Source organism: Mesoplodon mirus (assembly GCF_964341445.2).
Source record: "Mesoplodon mirus genome assembly, chromosome: 5".
In the NCBI taxonomy this organism is placed as follows: Eukaryota; Metazoa; Chordata; class Mammalia; order Artiodactyla; family Ziphiidae; genus Mesoplodon; species Mesoplodon mirus.
The window spans coordinates 100,820,614-100,840,102 of record NC_138980.1 but is presented as its reverse complement, the minus strand read 5'-3'; the positions used below and the strand labels follow the sequence as shown (position 1 = coordinate 100,840,102).

Genomic DNA, 19,489 nt, shown 5'->3' with positions numbered 1-19,489 from the left:
AAGGTCACATTCTAAGGTACTAGGGTTTAGAACTTCAACATGTGAATTTGGAGGGAGGGGGACACAATTCAACCCCCACCAGTATTCAAAGCCCTCCACAAGGTTTCCTACTTCCCCTTCAGCTTTATCTCCCCATGCCTTACCATTTCGCCTTACACCGGAGGCAATGTAGACAACAAAAAGCCCTGCCTTTCTGTAAATCAATTCAATACTTTCTGTCTCTGTGCATTTCTTTTCCTCTAATTTTTTGGATCCTCTCACCAAATCCTATTCATTCTTCAGGGTCAAGCTCAAAAGATCCTTCCATTAATAGCCTAAGTTTCCTATCCAGAAATAAACTCTTTCTTTTCTTCCTCGCTAAATGTATTATTTGCACTTTTCTTATGGAACTTAGCACATAACTTGTAACTACTGTTGTACATGGCTTATATGATCTATATCCCCTACTGGACTATACGTCTCTCTTGGGGACAAGGCACACATAGCATTTATTTTTCCCACAGTATTCTTCAAAATGCTTTATAACAAATATTTGTTGAGCAAAGTTATAACTATCATAGAAATTATAGTTTAAAATCTTTGATATCAGTTATTTTATAATTATTATTTACTTCTTTAAGACTGCAGAAAAAATCTTATTAATGGATGCTTCTGACTTTAAAATATACTATGGAAATGCACAAATGTTTTCAAACTAATATATAGTTTCAGATCCTAATCCTCAGCCTGTCTAACAAGGTGAACTTACCAATACACTGTAGGAGCCCATTAAACAACTCTAAATTTTTTCCTACAATATTGTTTTTAGAAGTTCCAATGACAAAGAAAGAGGTTCCATTTATCACATTTAATAAATATTTATTAATGCAATTCTAGGTAGTTCAAACTTATTTTTTAAAAGGGGGGAATATTAAAAAAAAATTAAAACTGAAAACATGGTACTATTATCAAACAAAGTTTTGAGAATTTTGAGCTAGAATTTAGTTTACTTCCTAAGAAGCAAGCATGCTTTGCCTGTTCTCTTTTTAGAAGAAAAAATGACATCTATGTAATATACTTCCTTTGCCTTTTTATTTATATATATATATATATATATATATATATATATATATATATGCACTGACATTCAAATGAGGCACAATTTTAGATAAATAAATAGTTATAAAATAAATCTTCAGGATTTAGTCATTAAGAGTTTGTCAAGATACTTTTTCTAAGTAACCTTTTTGAATGGAAAAGATAACAAGATTCAAGGAGATATACTTTCTAAACAAGCATTTTAAAGGAATTTTGGTGTTCACTAACTTAAGTACTCAAGGACTTGGTTTGAAGAGTCCAAGAGACTAAAAGTCTGCTTTTCAAGAGTACTATGATCTTCTATCAAGGGAGAGATTTTGGGATTTCTATATTCTAACAGTTCATGATCCTTGCTTGATGTCAGTAATTCATTGTTGACTACTCCAATAGTTGCATCTTCTACCAGAATATTTGCTTGGTATGCTCCAACTGAAATTTCAGGCATTCCAATGTAGTCATGATCTGCCACTACTGAACCTTGTAAGAGATAAAGACTGTCTGAAAGAAGAAAGATAAATTTGCCTTTTAGAATTATAATTAAATCACTTTAAAATTAAATAATGTTAAATGAGGAACAAAATCCCAAGTAATACAAATTAACTATGAAGATTAATTTCTGGTGGGTTCTTGTATCTCCTAAATAAATATGCCAAAGAATGAATAAAATGATATATGAATTTGACAGTGCATACATACAGAATTCAGGAAAGATCAAGGATTTTAAAAGAGCCAAACTTTTTTTTTCCAATTAAAAAAATAGGAATAATATAAAGGGATTTTTTTTTACAGGATTAAAAAAAATTTTTAATGGGGTATAGTTGATTTACAATGTTGTGTTAGTTTCAGGTGTACAGCAAAGTGAATCTGTTATACATATACATATATCCACTCTTTTTTGGATTCTTTTCCCGTTTGGCCATTACAGAGTATTCTCTTGACCTGTGTTTGGTAGGTGTGGGTGGAGGGGGTGGTAGGTGTGGGTGAGGGGGTGAGAATCATGGTATAGATTAAAAACAAAAGTTATAAAACTATATTTTTGATGTTGATGATATTCTTAATATACTTCTGCAAAGCATTTCTGGGTGAATTAATGGGGTCTCGAAAGATGTTTTATTAACAAATTGAACTGTTAAATCCTTAAATTTACAACTTTAGATAATTCTCTGGTCTTTATAGAATCCATATTAGGGCAATAATATTAAATTGTCACAATATGAAATGACAAACTAAAATGAAGATTAAGTTCCTAGAATCAGGCTTATATAATAGGAATGTAAAAGTAGGCAGGCTACAATGAATTAGATTAAAAAGCTTAGCTTACTTAAGTCTAATTTAATATTAAAATGCTCATGACCTTTTAAGGTGTAGCAAAATCCATACTAAAATGTGACAAGGAATCTTGCCTGTCAGCATTTCATTCTATTTTGAGCAAATTTATCATCACTATCAGGAAAAAAATGCTTAAAATGAAAAACACATGGCAAAGCAGCAGCATCTTCATAAATAAAGGTTAATTATATAAAAGAATTTCTCCCTACATAATATTTTAATTCATTACAACAAGGAACTATTCCACCACAGTTGATTAACTTCCTGGACCCGTGCCTTCTCTTTCTGGATTTTCTCCCAAAACATTAACAGATTCTCTTAAAGATTTTAATACCTTAAAGAATCCTCAAATTTTAAGTTCAAGAAATAGCAAAAGGAACATTAATTATCCATTTAGATTAGAGAGCAATGAAAGTTTCTCAGAGCAGATAAATTTACTAATATATCCCAGAACATGATTCCACCCTACCCATCCTCATACTAATATGTGAAAAGCTAACTGAATCTATTCCAACCCTATAAGTTACACATTTATGAACTTTAAATTTACAAACATCAAAAGATCAAACAGGACTTCCCTGGTGGCACAGTGGTTAAGAATCCGCCTGCCAATTCAGGGGACATGGGTTCGAGCCCTGGTCCGGGAACATCCCACATGCTGCAGAGCAACTAAGCCCGTGTGCCATAACTACTGAGCCTGCACTCTAGAGCCTGTGAGCCACAACTACGTGTGCCTAGAGCTCATGCTCCACAACAAGAGAAGCCACTGCAATGAGAAGCCTGCACACTGCAACAAAGAGTAGCCCCTGCTCACCACAACTAAAAGAAAGCCCCCACACAGCAAAGAAGACCCAACGTAGCCAAAATAAATAAATAAACTTAAAAAAAAAAGAATATAAAAAAAAAAGATCAAACAAAGCTACGCTCTCTCCCAGCAGATGGCATAAGTAGACTTGGGCTTGTATGGACATTTAGTTTTGCCCATTTACTGCTTCATTAGGCAAAGTGTAGTTGGTATTTTAGTTTTGAGAGGCTTTCTAAGTTTAACCCCACCAATTGTTATTAATGCAAAAGTAGTAATTAGATTGAAAATGCTGTTAAGAAGATACACATATTTATGATGGAAATAAAAGGATGGGTAACTGAAGGTGATAAGAAAATGATTTTTGTATGCTAGTAGGGGATGAATTGCTGAACAAGAGAACAATTCTGAAAGATAAAAAAATCATGCAACCCATGAGAAGTGCTATGCCCAAGAGTAGCGGGAAAGAAGAAAAAATGATCAGTGAAATTGAAACACTTTTAGAATGTGTTGCTAGAGCTTCAACATCAAAGTCTGCTATTAGCTTGTTAATACTAGAGCAAGATAGGTTGTAATTTAAAAGAGAACTTAAAAAAGGTTAGGTATGGTAAAAATGTTGCTGATGAAATTTTTCTAATAAGCCATGAAGAATTTCATAGGTTCAGGGTACAATGCTGCAATGTATTAGTGACAGCAGCTACAATATAGCATTTAAAGTATTTCCAAATTGGATCTTTGCAGAGATCTTTGATAAAGGAAGTTTTCTGTCTCAAAAATTTTTTTCCATACAGAAAGCCAGGTTGTAGTAAAATATGTCCAGTAAACATGTATCAACAGGGAAACTATGGATAGATGTAAAGCTCTTAGAAGTTATCACTTTGATTTCCTGCAAATGCATTCAAAGACCTTGAGCGTAAAAACCTCCTAATTACAGTAGACTTAGAAACAAATGGACTTTACCAACCTCACCTGTTTGTAAGAGGACAGCTTCTATATGAAAGTAACCAATATATATCTGAATATATATACATACACACACACACACGCACACACAGTTTCTTTTAAATAAACTTTAAAGTAACTTAGTGTGATAAAACTGTAGAGAATAAAGATTATACTCAGCAAATTCTACACAAATCACTCTATATGCAATGGGAAACTACTCTGGAGATTTCAAGCCTTCTTTGTGTAGGAAAAAACAAAATTCTCATTCATTCATAAAGGTCAAATATGTTTCAATTCCTACTATGTTCTAAATCTAGTGGACCCAACAGAAATGCTCTTTAACTTCGAAAAAGATTACCAAAGACTTACCAGAAAGAGATTTTTGAGGCCTTACATACATGTTGAAATAATGCTATCTTAGATATATTGGGTAACTATAAAATATATTATTAAAATTTTTTTCACCTACTTTTTAAACATGGCTACTAGAAAATTTTAAATTATATATTACTTAGTTTTTGCATTATATATCCATTGGACAGTACTGATCTAGAACAATCCTGAGTTAGGGATATAGAAAAGAACAAGATAAGTTTTTGCACCCAAGATAAAAGAGAAATAAACAAACAAAACCATATTAAAGGACTTTTCTACTCAGTCACATTACACGATAGAATTTAATTATTTTAATTTTCTCATTCTATTGATTTAGTTACTATTATAACATGTTTGATAAAAGCATTATTTCAGTTTTGACTAGACTGAATACTTAAGTCTTTAGTTTCTTAGAAGCAGAGGTATTTTCAAGACATTTCAGGAAAGTGTTATCAGCAGTTTTGACATACTTTTTCTTATTTAGTTTTAAGGAGGAAAAAAATGAGATTAAGAGTATTAAAATTTCCCTAGGGAGAAAAATAAGTTAAAACCAAAGCCTCAGAAAAGTCTGAGTGATTTGGATTAATTTATTTTTTCAAATAGAAAGAAAAGTACAAGGTTTCAGAATAATTAATTTTCTTATTGTGAAGTGTGGTGTCTTGACTAATCCTATACATGGCCTGATATCCTAAAACTATTACAAATGTGTTGCCATACTAGTACACCTTTTCTCATGATAAAATAACAAATAACTACAATTTGATACATACCACATAATTGTCATAACAGATAACCAATACTAACACAGAGAACTGAATGACTTTTAATTTTGAGATTACATAATTAGAGGCCAAAGGGAGGTGCTCTGCTAAAACTACAGTTGGCTCTCCATATCCCAGGGTTCGGATCCATGGATGTGCAGGTGGGGTAGGGGATAAAGGTTGGGGGTACTGTACTATGCCATTTTATGTAAGGGGCCTGAGCATGAGCGGATTTTGGTATCCACAGGGCTCCTGGAACTGATCCCCTGTGGATACCAACTGATGACTGTATTAATAATAAACTCAAGCTCATGGGCTTGATACTAATACAGGGACTAAGCTTTATTTTGTTTTGCGAATGTAGACCATAATTGTGGTAGGCAGAATGATGGACCCCTAAAGATAGCCATGTACTAATTCATGAAGCTTGTGATTACGTTACCTTACATGGCAAAGGAGAATTAGGGTAGTGATAGAATTATGGTTGCTAAACAACCAACCTTGAAACAGGGAGATTATCCTGAATTATCAGGATGGGCCCAAGGATAAGAGTCCTTAAATGTGGAAGGGGAAGGAAGACTAGGAGGATGGAGTGATGTAATGTGAGAAGAACTCTACCCCCACTGCTGGCTTTTAAGATAGAGGAAGAGGACCACAGCCAAGCAATGTGAACAGCCTCTAGAAGGTGGAAAATGCACAGAAACACCATCTTCTTGAGCCTCCAGAAAGGAACACAGCCCTGCAAATGCCTCAATTTTAGCCCAATGAGACCTACATTGGATTTCTAAGTATAGAACTGTAAGATAATAAACCCGTGTTGTTCTAAGCCACTAAATTTGTGGTAAATTGTTATGGCAGCAATAGGAAACTTATAAAAGAATAAAAACCATTTCACAAACTGTGAAGGGCAATCAGACCAAAGCCTTTAGGGGAGGCAGACACAAACTGATCACAATAATTCCCACTCAAAACAAACAAAACTACTCAAAATCTATGTCAGATAGAATAATGGGTCAATAACATTTTTCCTTTCAAAGGGAAACATTACGATTATGAAGAGACACTATGGTATGTCAAAAAATTTCTTGTTAAAACACTTAGTCTTGAAAAGGTGCCTGGCACTGAACTAGACAAAAAGGCAAATAGGCCTGCTTAAAATAGCAATGTCAACCTAGTACTGAATGTGCTCCCTCAACATTATGTTCTAGATAAGAATGGATAAGAAGTTTCGCAACGGAAGCATATCTGCTTTGTACAGTGAGCTTTAATACAGCTATGAAATCTCAATGCTGGTAAGAGCAACCATGCAGACAAATTCATAGTTCTTTTGGCTATACCTTGTTCAAATTTATGTCAAAAGAATGGGATGACTATTCAAAGACATTTTGTTTGGTTTAAATTCAGTTCAAGGACTCTTTAAAATCAGCTTTTGAGGAGATTTTCAGGAAAATATGTGATAGAAATCACATTTATTTTGAATTTTCTACAAATAAGAGAAACAGACAAAAATGGACCAAAGAGTAAACAAGAACCAGACTCTAGGATAGCTAGATTAGTACTTCCTTTGATTAATTAGAAAAAACTATTTTACCCATCAATCTCAGGTTCCTTATATGTATACACTAGTACTAATACTGCAATTTCCTTTGTATTACTGGAAGAATAATCTGCAGAGAATTCAAGCATGAGGCAAAAATTGTACTGCCTCTGTTTAGAAATTGTTCTATTCAATTGGATTCTGAAATATTCAGCAGTAGCAAAATGTTAGGTCTCCTTAAGAAATTCTTCGGCAAGAGCAAATTGCAAAATGTTGAAACAGATCCTAATACAGCAACATTTTAAGCAGAAATTTTGTATTAATTAAGGAAGGTTAACACATTAGAAGGGAGCAAGTCCCGAACGCCGAAGATTAAGGGGAAAATCAAAAGAAGAAGAAAGGACAACATGCACCTGTATAATCTTTTGTTCCTACTTAACTTGCAGAAGGGAGAAATCATAAAGGGCAGCTTAGAACTAAGAGGAGGCACAAGGAATAAAAGTGCTTGTCTTCTAACAACGAGAATGAAGGTACTGTGAGCCTTCTGAATTGGAACAGTCCAAGCTAAGTTTACTACTAGAGCAACTGGTTCTGCCATAAGCAGAAAAGAAGGTACTCAGAGCTTTTAACATTAGAGTTGTGACCCAGATCAGAAACAGAGTTGAGCTATTACAAAGCAGCCCCAAGGGCTTCATATCCTAAGAAAGAGGGTTATCTATTATCATCATTTTTGTAATTATTATTTACTTAAGCCTGTTAAATAACTCAGTTGTTTATATTGTTTAAAAATGTACTAAATTGTATCTTCCTTAATTGCTACTCAGATTCAAATATTGATGCTTTATCTTTCTTTATAGAAAAAACAAAATTAACTAGCTAAGGTACCAATTCATTCCCTCTAAGTTATCCACCCCAAAGAAACTCTAGGGAGCACATACAATAGACAAAATAAAAGCCTGAATAAAGTGGGATTTAATCTGAAAGCCATGTCATTTAGCTCCAGTCTATGAAAGAAAGGGTTAGAGAAGATCAGGATATCGTGACTATTCGTAATCACATTTTGAGGCAAGTATTACCTTGTCCAGTGTGCTATTTACCTCTTCTTATAATGGCACTTTATAGCATTCTGAGTATCTCCCACTCTCACCCTCCCCTGCATCCACCATGACTGTGACTAAGATGCAACATTAAAAATTAATCACATTTTTAAATGTCCACTAATATATTTATCTCACAACAGAATTCCAGATACATGTTTGTTTTTGGCATTATTTATCTTAGTTACTATCACTTCATATTAAAAGTGACAAAATATTCTGAAAATGAAAATAATGAAGATATAATTCTGTGAAACACGTTCAGTGTCTCCCACATGAACTGTGGGAAAGTGTGTGAAAAGTACACTAGAAATCAAAATAAAATCTCTTACAAACCTGACAGTTCCAGAAGACACATGCTAATAAAAAAGACTACCTGGGCTCCAATACTGTACAAAATTTTATAAAAATAAGAAGGGAAAAGAAAAACTAACCAAAGGAGGGGTGTGGGGCAGGGGAGATTTCTTATATTTTTAACTTCTCTCTTCATTCAAAGAAAGTAAAAATGTAGAGAAGTGACAGATATTTACCTTGTTCACTGGATTCTCTTACATAGGGCTTGAGGTGGGACATTTTGATGGGTCTTTTAAGTCTTGTCCCAGTGTTGTCTCTCAGAACAGCACATCCATTTTCTGTAATATAGTCTATGACACAAGGACCAACCCATTCAGATTGGAAACGACCATCCTTCCACCAGTTTTTCCTTTGTCTTAAAACTTCATGACCCACTTTTAGATGAAATGGATTTAATTGCTTTGGTTTCTTTTTAACAATGATTTTGCTTTTATTTAGTTCATCAAAACTGTTGTTCTCCATCTGCAAGTGTAAAAACACAAAAAAAAGAACAAAGGGATGAAAGAGCTAGAGTTTCTTGAAGGTATATACAGATAATATAATAAAAAGATTACTTATTGAGATGCTACTGAAAGCTAGGCAAGAATCCCACTTAATTTTTTAAAACAATGTTTCAAAGTCAGTATTATTACCTCAACTTTATAAAGAAAATAAAGTAATATATGAGATAAAGTAATATGCCCAAGTTAAACAACTAGAAAGCAAGACCAGGGATTTGAATTCAGCTCTACCTTGATTCCAAAACACGTAGTTTTCCTATTAATGTCTCTCAGAATTTCATAGCTAATAAACATACTGTTTAATCAAAACAGAATTCAATAGAAAAAATTTGGTTTTAGGGTATATCATATGTATGTGAGTGTATGCTGAAATTAAAAAAAATCACTATAGATTTTTAGATTATAGAGATTTTTTCTATTAGATAGAATCACCTGGCCTGCTGAAGTTGTCTTATTCTCCATTATTTTATCAGCTTCTTTAATTGCACCTAGAATTCTGGCAAACATACTTGTATTACTACCATCCACTTCACGAAGAATATCTGAAGTCTCAGGCATGTAAAGATTTCGATTAAACATTTGAAAATATGGTGTATTTTTAGTAGGTTCCTATTAAGAAAAATAAACAACAATTTGTAATAAAACATTTATGTAGCCAAGAAATGGTCATAATTCACAAGTACAGATTATAAAAAGGTACATACCAAGTGAGTAACATTGAAGGCAAATGAAACAGCTGCTAGGTGATCATCCCAGTTGTTTGGGTAGTCAGCACAGTGTTTGGAAAGAAATGTTTTGATTGTGCTAGATGTACTTACAGTTGGATTAATAGTTTGGGAGGCATGAGAAATTACAATTTGCTTTGTACCAAACAATTCACACAGTTCTACATTGATCTGAAAAACATATAAAAAACAAAGCTGATTTTAAAATCTGTATGTTATTTTTCCCTGGATTGAAAGGTTACAAAAGAATTTGAATCTTACCTTTTACTTGACCATAGCCAGTCTTTATGAAAACATACACATTTTGTTTAAAAGAGTAACTACCATTTATTGAGTCCTTACTATGTGCTGATGCTTTACATTACAGTCATTATACCTGACAAAAATCTTATGAGATATTATTAACCCTATTTTAAAGATAAGAAGCTGAAGCTCTGGGAGGTTAAGTGCCTTGCCAGACACACACATACAGCAAGGAAATGGAAGAACAGAATTTAACACTAACTCTGAGTTCAGATAACATTTTAATTCAGTAGACAGTTTCTCAAACACAGTTAACATAATCCACTTGACAGCTACATGACCTTGGCCACATCACCAAACCTCTGTGTACTGTTTCTTCATCTGTAAAATGAGGAAAATCCTAACCATGACTCTCTTGAGGATTAAATGAATAAATGTTTATAAGGTACTTAAAACAGTGCTTGGCAAGTAGTAAGCACTTTATAACTCTTAATGTTACTATTATTTTTGTTGTTATATTTATTATGGGCAGGGCCTAATAAGTCAAAATGAGTTTAGAAAACTTCTAAGAATAAGCCTGTTAACTTATTTTTCCTACCTTATTTACACCTCAAACTATTTTTTCTTATTATTTTTAGTTGGGGTAGTCAGATAGTAGTGATATAGTAGTGGGGTAGTGATATAGTTCTGGCCAAACAGATTTAAGTGAAAGTTGTTGGGCAGACTCAGTTAGTTCTAGCTTTTTTAGCCCATTAACCTCCCCTTTCTTTCTGCCAGAAATATAGAATTTGTGGCATGCCATATTGTAAGCATAAGATTGAGAGTCCCATCTCAAAGATGGTGGAACAGAATGCTAGAAGCATGGGTTGGTTCCCAGTGACATTCAGAGTTACCCTTCCAACCCTGGAGAGCCTGGCTTTCTTTTCCCTAAGTATAAAATAAACTCCTATTGGAGTTTATATATTGGAGGGAAGAGAAGGGTTCTCAGTTACTCGCAGTGGAATACAATTCCTACCTAATATATGTACTAATTAAGGCTGCTTTTTTTTTTAACATCTTTATTGGAGTATAATTGCTTTACAATGGTGTGTTAGTTTCTGCTTTATAACAAAGTAAATCAGCTATACATATACATATATCCCCATATCTCCTCCCTCTTGTGTCTTCCTCCCACCCTCCCTATCCCACCCCTCTAGGTGGTCACAAAGCACCAAGCTGATCTCCCTGGGTTATGTGGCTGCTTCCCACTAGCTATCTATTTCACATTTGGTAGTATATATTAGTCCGTGCCACTCTCTCACTTCGTCCCAGCTTACCCTTCCCCCTCCCCATGTCCTCAAGTCCATTCTCTACATCTGTGTCATTATTCCTGTCCTGTCCCTAGGTTCTTCATAACCATTTTTTTTTAGATTCCATATATACTTGTTAGCATACAGTATGCTTTTCTCTTTTTTTTTTTTTTTTTTTTTTTTTGCGGTATGCGGGCCTCTCACTGTTGTGGCCTCTCCCGTTGCGGAGCACAGGCTCCGGACGCGCAGGCCCAGCGGCCATGGCTCACGGGCCCAGCCGCTCCGCGGCACATGGGATCCTCCCAGACCGGGGCACGAACCCGTATCTCCTGCATCGGCAGGCGGACTCTCAACCACTGCGCCACCAGGGAAGCCCTGCTTTTCTCTTTTTGACTTCACTCTGTATGACAGACTCTAGGTCCATCCACCTCACTACAAATAACTCAGTTTTGTTTCTTTTTATGGCTGAGTAATATTCCATTGTATATATGTTAGGCCACCTCCTTTTAAATCAAAAGTAATCTAAAAGAAATCCCAGAAAATAGGTATCATTTGGGTCAGCCTCAATCTGAGGTCATAATTAATGGTTTTAAAAATGACTGACTTTTGGAAAAGGCTTCAACTTGTTTGAAGAGGTTGCCTAGAACTGATCCAGTGAATCCATTTGTGAGATGCTACCTAGATATCCTTACCCCAAGAACCTTTTTTTCTCGCCATCAAACCAGACATTCCATTAGTGGTCACAATTTTAGTTTTCCATAAGACACATTTTTAAAATTAAAGAAATAATTTTTCCTTTACAAACGTTAATTCTCTTTTCTTCAGAGGTTTATAAAAAGGTCTTTGTGTATTTTATTGAAACAATTTAGCAAATACTCAAATGCTCTAAGCTGAGATGTTAGAAACATCTGTACTTTCATCAACTTTATAATAAACCTCCCACATTGTGTATAATGTTCTAAATCTTATTTCAATAGTTTAGCAGTGTTTCCTATGTCAGTATATGCTGACAAAAAAACCATTTTATTTTGTCACGATTATGCCTGCTGTGTAATATTTAAGCCATTTAAATCACAGCAAAAAGAACAAATTTTCTTAATCACGTGTGATTTTTAGTTTTTTTGTTAAACCTCATAAAAGAGGCTTATAAACATTTATTGTTACTTTTGGTAAAATTTTCATAGTCTTGGATTATCATATGACTATTCTTTTATTTTTAAAATTAATTTTTATTGGAGTATGGTTGCTTTACAATGTTGTGTTAGCCTCCACTGCACAACAAAATGAATCAGCCATACACATACAGATATCCCCTCTCTATTGGACTTCCCTCCCGTTTAGGTTATCACAGTGCATTAGGTAGAGTTCCCTGTGCTACACAGTATGTTCCCATCAGTTGTCTATTTTATACATAGTACCAATAATGTATATATCATATGACTTTAAATATGACTGGAAAGACTGCTGCTGATTCATAATGGTTTCATATTGTCATTACCTAGTATTTTGAAGTACTATATGCATTTAGGATGAGGCTTTTCATTAATAAAGGTGAAAGTAAGATAATATTTCAAATAGATTTCTTGATAATTTTGAATTTTGGTGGCCAATTTCCTATCAGATCTGATTAGTCCACATTTATTTTTATATTGTTAATGCATCTGTGAAAGAGCTAGTACTAGAAGTTACTTGTGTCAGCTCTATCATTTTCCTGTGGTTGAAAGGTGATTGCATTATTATTCGTATGATCTTGTTTCACTGCAAGAAAATTAAGCCACCTAGCTATTCTATGAAGGGTAGTTTGGCAAAAACTGGCCAATATCCATAAATTTAATTACTGCTGCTAAAGCAAAAGAATGAGTGAGGGAACCACTATGGACTCCCACATGTTGCAGATTCTCACTTTTCTCCCAAGATACCTTCCCGTACCATGTGCGACACACAATCATCTGCTTTGTTGATTCAGGATGCTATTATCAATCTCTATATATTATTAGCAAAAGCTTCATTTCTTATTTATTAGATAAAAATTATAAACAAAAGTTCTAATATTGTCATCCTACAAACTAGATTGTCTTGCACACCCCATTTTGCAGACCACTGCTATATTAGTCAAGGTAGGCAATATTATACTGCAGTTAAAAAACACATTCAAGGCTCAGTGGTTTAACTCAAAAATTTTACTACTTGCTCAGACAAGGTCAGCTGTAGGTCAGGGTGTCTCTCCAAAGCACCTAGGTGCCTCAGAAATCCTGGATGGGAGAAAATCCACTACCCTTTAGGGTAATATCTGAAATATGCAGTTAATTCTCCAGAGACAGAATAAGACTGGGAGAAGGAAGAATCGAGGATGAAGTTTTCAGTACCTCAGGCTGAAAGGGGCACACATTCATCCATTCAACTTCTTTGCCCAGATGTGTTACTTGGGCTTGCCCACCTGCAAGAGGCTAGGACAGTCGTCTATGTTTGTAAGGCTAGGAGAACTAGTTATTGCTAAGCACTAGTAATTTATATCACAAAACAACAGATGATTATGTATATTTTAATCACTAATAGTTATAAAAGCAACATAATGCTAACATATAAACTGAAAAGTTAAGGGAAAAAACCTATAATCTCATTACTCTTAAAAACTCCATGGTTAACCATATAAATTTTTATTTTAGTTTCTTTACATCTATTTTTACAGTTATCTGTGTAAAATATGTATACATAATATATGTAATAAAATCTTTTATCGAGAGTTTTAACTGAACATGTTTTAATCAGTGTCCATGTTATTTCCTTTTCTTTGTAAACATTTTTAATGACTACAAAATATTTCACCATGTGACTTGACGTTTTTCTGAAACACTTTCTTTATTTGGATATTTAGGTCATTTCCTGTTTCTCGTTAATATACATAGCACTGTGGTAAGTAATATCATAAAAGAGCTATTTTTCTATACTTTGGATAATCGCCTTAGAATTCTTAGAAATAGGATCGTTCACCAGAAGATGTATGTATGTATGTGTGTGTGTATATATATATATATATATATATATATATATATATATATATATATATATATATAGCTCTTACTGGACCTTTGGCAGACTGCTTTACAAGAGTTAGTTTCAAGTTGCTATACTACCTGTAATGTAAGGCTATATTATTTTATCTGTAGTCTACTTGGTATTTTTGGTATTACTACTATTTTTCTTGATTTAGATAAACAAAAAATGGTCTTAATTTACATTACTCATTACTATTGGGTTTGAACATTTTTCCATATTTATTATTTTTATTCCCTCTTGTGAATTACGTTTCTGCCATTGACTAAATTTTTTAATTTGTTTGAATCTTTTATAATAAAGGCATTAGCCCTTTCCTGCATGAATGTGCTTTATTTTTGTTGGCCTATTTCTTGGCCTGTATGTTTTGGTGATTTTACCACATATAAATTTCTAATTTTTAAACAGCCAAAGTTGGTGATTTTTCCATTTAAATGTATGCCACTATTCCCTAAGCTTGGAAAGTTAACTCAGTCTCTAGAGATTGAAAAAAAAAAAAAAAGTCAACAGTATTTTTTGTTGTTTCAATTAAAAAAACCAAAATTTTTAATTTACCTGAAAACAATTTTGGTATGCAGTAATTCTAAAATCATATTATAGAAATAACTAGAAATAATTAGAAAATTATTATCTATGCTGTTAATTAAATTAAATTTATTAAATAATCCTTCTCTAACTCCACTCATTTGTGATACCAGCTCTATCATTTTAAACATGGTTACTAAACTCTGTGCCAAAGGGCCTCCTTAACATCTGTTGGACACCTTGAAAACTACTAGCTTAAGGTAGTTTATGGTTTCAACATTAGATCAGACTACATTCCTTTTGATGATGCTGTATCTTTACAGAACTGTTTTTTGACAGGTGCTATGATAGAAAGCAACGACTGTATAAAAAATCAATGCGAAACAGGAAATGAGGATGGCAGTGTCCAAACTGATTCCAAAGTTTGAAAAGCTTAGCAGTGGTAAACAGGTATACACATCCCATTAGTAACTAACTGTGGTTATTTAAGAATGAAATAAAAATGAAATGAAAATGAAATGAAATGAAAATATTATTTCTTTCCATTTATGACTACTATTTTTTTAAATGGCTAAGTGGTTAGGATATAAATACTAAGTTGTTTGGACCTGTGCAGAAAAAGAGTTAACTTAGCAGAACTAAGGCTGCTATCCTGTGAAAGTCCTGCTTACAAAGTTGGCCCTTGGCTGGTGTCTAGGACCTTGGATTTCGTGCGGGTTTCCACCACTCCCTAACTGATTAAGGGTGGCTCACAGTGACTAAACTGTTTATACAATCAAGGTGGCTTATGCTGAACACCTTCTTTCTTTTGAGAATCTAGAATTTTTGGTGCTTATGTGATCAGCTCCCAGTAAAAATCCTAGGCACCGAGTCTCTAGTGAGCTTCCCTGGTAGACAACAATTTACATGTGTTGCTATAACTCTGCTGGGAGAATTGAGCATGTCCTGTGTGATTACACTGAGAGAGTATGTCTTAGAAGCTTGTTCCTAGTTTCCCTGGGACTTATCCCCATGAGCCTTTTGTCTGCTGATTTTGCTTTGTATCCTTTAGTTATAATAAATCTTAGCCATAGTATGACCATCTGCTGAGTCCTCCTAGTGAATTATAAAACCTGGAGATAACCTTAGGGACCCCCGGCACAAGCCCTAACTATTTGATAAGTATCAGTTTAGGTATTTCTTTTGGACTGAGATATCAAAGGTGTGGTGAACCTAGACAGTCTGGTTATTTTCTTACACCAGTACCCTGTCAATTATAAAAATTTAATAATATGCCTTAAGTACAGTAGTTATATTCCTTTTTTAGAATTTTTGTATGTATTCCTGTCTGCTTATTCTTTCAGGTTAACTTTAATCTGGATAAAGGCCAGGGCAAGGGAAAATGCTCCCTCCTTTTTAATGCTGATTAGAAATACATTAACATATAAATTAATTTTGATTTGGGAAAAATTGGTATCTTTCAATATTGAATAGTCTCATTCACGAACATGACTGTATTTCTCCATTTAGTCAATTCCCCCTCTACATGTCAATCATAGAATTTTTAAGTTAGAAGCAAAAAAAGACTCTTTGGTCCAACCTCCTCTTTTTAGTTTGAAGAAAACTAAAGATAGGTTTACAATTACTTGGTGGCACAGTAAGTACTAAAATCCTTAATTTCCAGTCCAACTACCTTGTACTATACAATATTAAACCTCTATATCTGTAGGAATTTATCTAAACTTATTAAGTACCATATAAGTTTCGCTGCTCACTGAAAGGTGAGTAAAATATCTTCCTAGATCTAAGTAGTTTGTCTTACCTGATGAATGAACTCATCTCTTTGGTCCATTATTATTTTCTGAGGAGGTCCATATAAGAAAAATATATTGATAATAGCTTTAGAAATTTCTGATGCTGAAACATCACAAAGAGGCAAAATCACAACCCATTTTGTGAACAAATCTGTCATGATTATAGCATATACATGACTTCTGCTGCTTGTATGAAATGGGCCCATCAGATCAACAGTAACTATACTCCATGGATTCTCCACTTTGAGAAGGTGCTGTTTAGGTGCTAGAATAACCGTATTTTTTGCCACTTGGCAATGCTGACAAGCATATACCTATAAAACAGGCATACAATAAAGAAAAGGTATACAAATGTTAATATATTCAATATAATAAAAACAGTCTTATAAATCTGAACTTTGAAATGGTTGATAGGTACTTTGTGTTTTGAAGGAGAAACTTTGGGACTATTCTCATAATAATATAAAACCTATTCAGAATATAAGCAAATATTACTTGCTACTACTATTCAGTGACTCCCTTAAGGGGTCTTATTCACATGGAACATAATTCTGGTTTACAATCAATAAATATTTATTAAATGAATAGATCTTAAAACATGTTTTGCTATAATTTTAAATCAATATGTGAGTATATAATTTCTATAAGCAAAAATTTTTTTCTTTTAAAGTTATCACTCTACTAAGTTCATTCATGTATGCAATAATATTCATTAAAATATAACTTTATTCAAACAATATTTATAGATGCCAGAAATTCCTCTAGGTCCTGGAAAAAGAGAATGAACAAAAACAACGCCCATGCTGTCATGGAGCTTTCATTTGTGTGAGATGACATCAACTGATCAACATATGGATGGTGCCATTGTTCAACATATTTCTGGAATTACACTTTGGAAACTACTTTCAAACCAAGTCCTGAACAAAATTTTTAAACCAATCTTATTGCATTATAGTTACTTTTGATCAAAATTTTTATTTTCTAGCTTTTCTAACTTAAACTAATTCTCATCACAAATAACCTTATTTCCAGAAATCATTTTTCAAATGATAAAGATGTGACAAAGATTTCATTGAATGTCTGTAAAGGAATGTGTGGCAGGTTCTAAAGGCAAATACAAAAACTGAGGTCTTTGGAATACCTGCACAGACTCACAAATGATACTTAGTTAAATTAAATGTTAGGTTAATTCTTTATGCCTGAAATGACAGTCTTTTTAATGCACTATTATGATTATTAAAGGGTTCTCACATACATACTAAGGAATTTCTATCATTTGCCATATGGAGCACACTAGAAAGAGTAGGGATCAATTGACCTAGAAGCAAGAATCCCAGAACTCCTATATGAATTTTCTATTAGAAGAAGTTGAGGTCCTAATGGGTTATAAAGTTACAAAACTCAGATTAATTTCATTATCTTCACAACTTGATTTTGCAATTAGTTGGTTTGGGGTTTCTGCCATATTTGACATTTTCTATGTCAAGACAATATAGGGACAAAAGAGGAGACACACATGGGGCCTGACTTATAATGAACACATTCTCCTCTCAAGAAAAGATTGTATGACTGCCATCAAAGAGGTAATGATTAATTTTTGGTCAAAGAAATTTCAGCCCCATTTAAATTCTGCCTACACAAGATAGTTCAATGATGAAAATCTGGTTCTAGATAATCTATCTCAACAGAGTATTTTCAAATATTTAAATAATGCTTTGTTCTAATTCAAATTATATTTCAGTGATTTAAAGAAGATTTTTGAAGGGAAATAAAACTCCCTTTAAATGTTTTGCAGAAAAACTACCCAGACAAAAAGTACTTAATGAGAAGTGATATCTAGAGTTAATCTGGAGCAAAAATGAAATTTGGATATATACTACAAAGACATTATTCAAAATATTTTAAATACATAAGCCATACCCACTGTTTGACATCATTGGTCACAGAAGTCCAATAGTAGCTGGATTCCACTAGAGTAAGGGTTCTGGATATGCCATGATGGGCTCCAGTGTCATTTTCATGGCATTCTCTTAGGACTTTCTTTTTTTCTTCTTCTGAAACAATTACCAAACGATTTTGTTTTCTGTCTTTTCCGACATAAAACAGCTTTTTTTCTGAAATAAAAAAATACCAAAAAGATATAATTGAAATTTTTAGATATCTATATAGTTTTAAGATAATCATAGCCTTATCTTCAAACCGTGAGGTTTTTTTTGTTAAATCTTTTTCCCTCTACTATAGAATATTTGTGATGATGCTACCATACAATCTGAAAGGTCCTCAGCTGTTACACTTACTAATAGATATGTAGGAGAACTAGCTGCTATAGTTTTGTAGCTATCAACACAAGTAGGGCTAGCTTGGTCACCAAAGCACATGATAAATATGGGAGTATAAAATTATCTTTCTATGGGAGTAATCAAACTAGAAAAATACTTGCAGCAGGCACCTCCTAAAAAAGGCAGGAATTAGCAAATAAATTATGTACAGATAAGCAACTTCTGGAATAGAATTTTCCAAAATAGCATTTCATCATAGCTGTATTTTTGTAAGCAACCACCTCTCTTAAGTTTTTCTGGATTTGGGTAGGAAATAGGGTTCATAAAGCCAAGAAAGTGGGCAAACCTTAATCCTCAGGACAGTTGTTTTCCTTTGGAGACACCTGGAAGGAGTCTATGGCTGGGAAGTAATCAGGGCAGGAAGAGAATCGCCAATTCTCCAGTGTGGATGACTAGCTATTCAAACTCCAAAATACATCAGTAAGCTATTAGTGTGCTTAATTAAGCACATGCTGAGTGGAACATTCCTTACTTGAATTAGAAAGTAAGCAACTTAAGGGCAGGACTTATCTATCTTATGCATCAACATGTTCCCAAGGCCTAAAATGTGATTGGCACACAGTAGGAACTCAGTAAACATTTGCTGCATAAATGATTAAATAAATGAATGAATGAGTCCTCTTTAGTCTAAGATGTAATAGGTATGCCTGTTCTTAAGCTTAAGGGAGTTACTGGAAGGGGTGTACACAGGGAGAAACAAGCAGGTATTTATTTATTATCTTAGAATTTTCTTGACCTGCTTTG

General features: G+C 33.7%; 1 protein-coding gene across 2 annotated transcripts in view; it reads right to left on the bottom strand.

Moving 5' to 3' along the window:
• Window positions 1–887: 887 nt before the first annotated feature.
• GIN1 (gypsy retrotransposon integrase 1) overlaps window positions 888–19,489 on the bottom strand; it is a 28,917-nt gene continuing 10,315 nt past the window's right edge. Inside the window, exons 3-8 of one of the 2 annotated variants that reach the window (XM_082620658.1) lie at window positions 18,327–18,520; window positions 16,415–16,720; window positions 9,482–9,673; window positions 9,210–9,386; window positions 8,454–8,739; window positions 888–1,575 (exon numbers count right to left, since the gene is read on the bottom strand). In XM_082620658.1, coding sequence (XP_082476784.1) covers window positions 1,301–1,575; window positions 8,454–8,739; window positions 9,210–9,386; window positions 9,482–9,673; window positions 16,415–16,720; window positions 18,327–18,520 — 1,430 coding nt within the window. In that variant the 3' untranslated portion in view covers window positions 888–1,300. The remainder of the gene's footprint in view (window positions 1,576–8,453; window positions 8,740–9,209; window positions 9,387–9,481; window positions 9,674–16,414; window positions 16,721–18,326; window positions 18,521–19,489) is intronic. The other variant, XM_082620659.1, reaches the window with a different exon arrangement.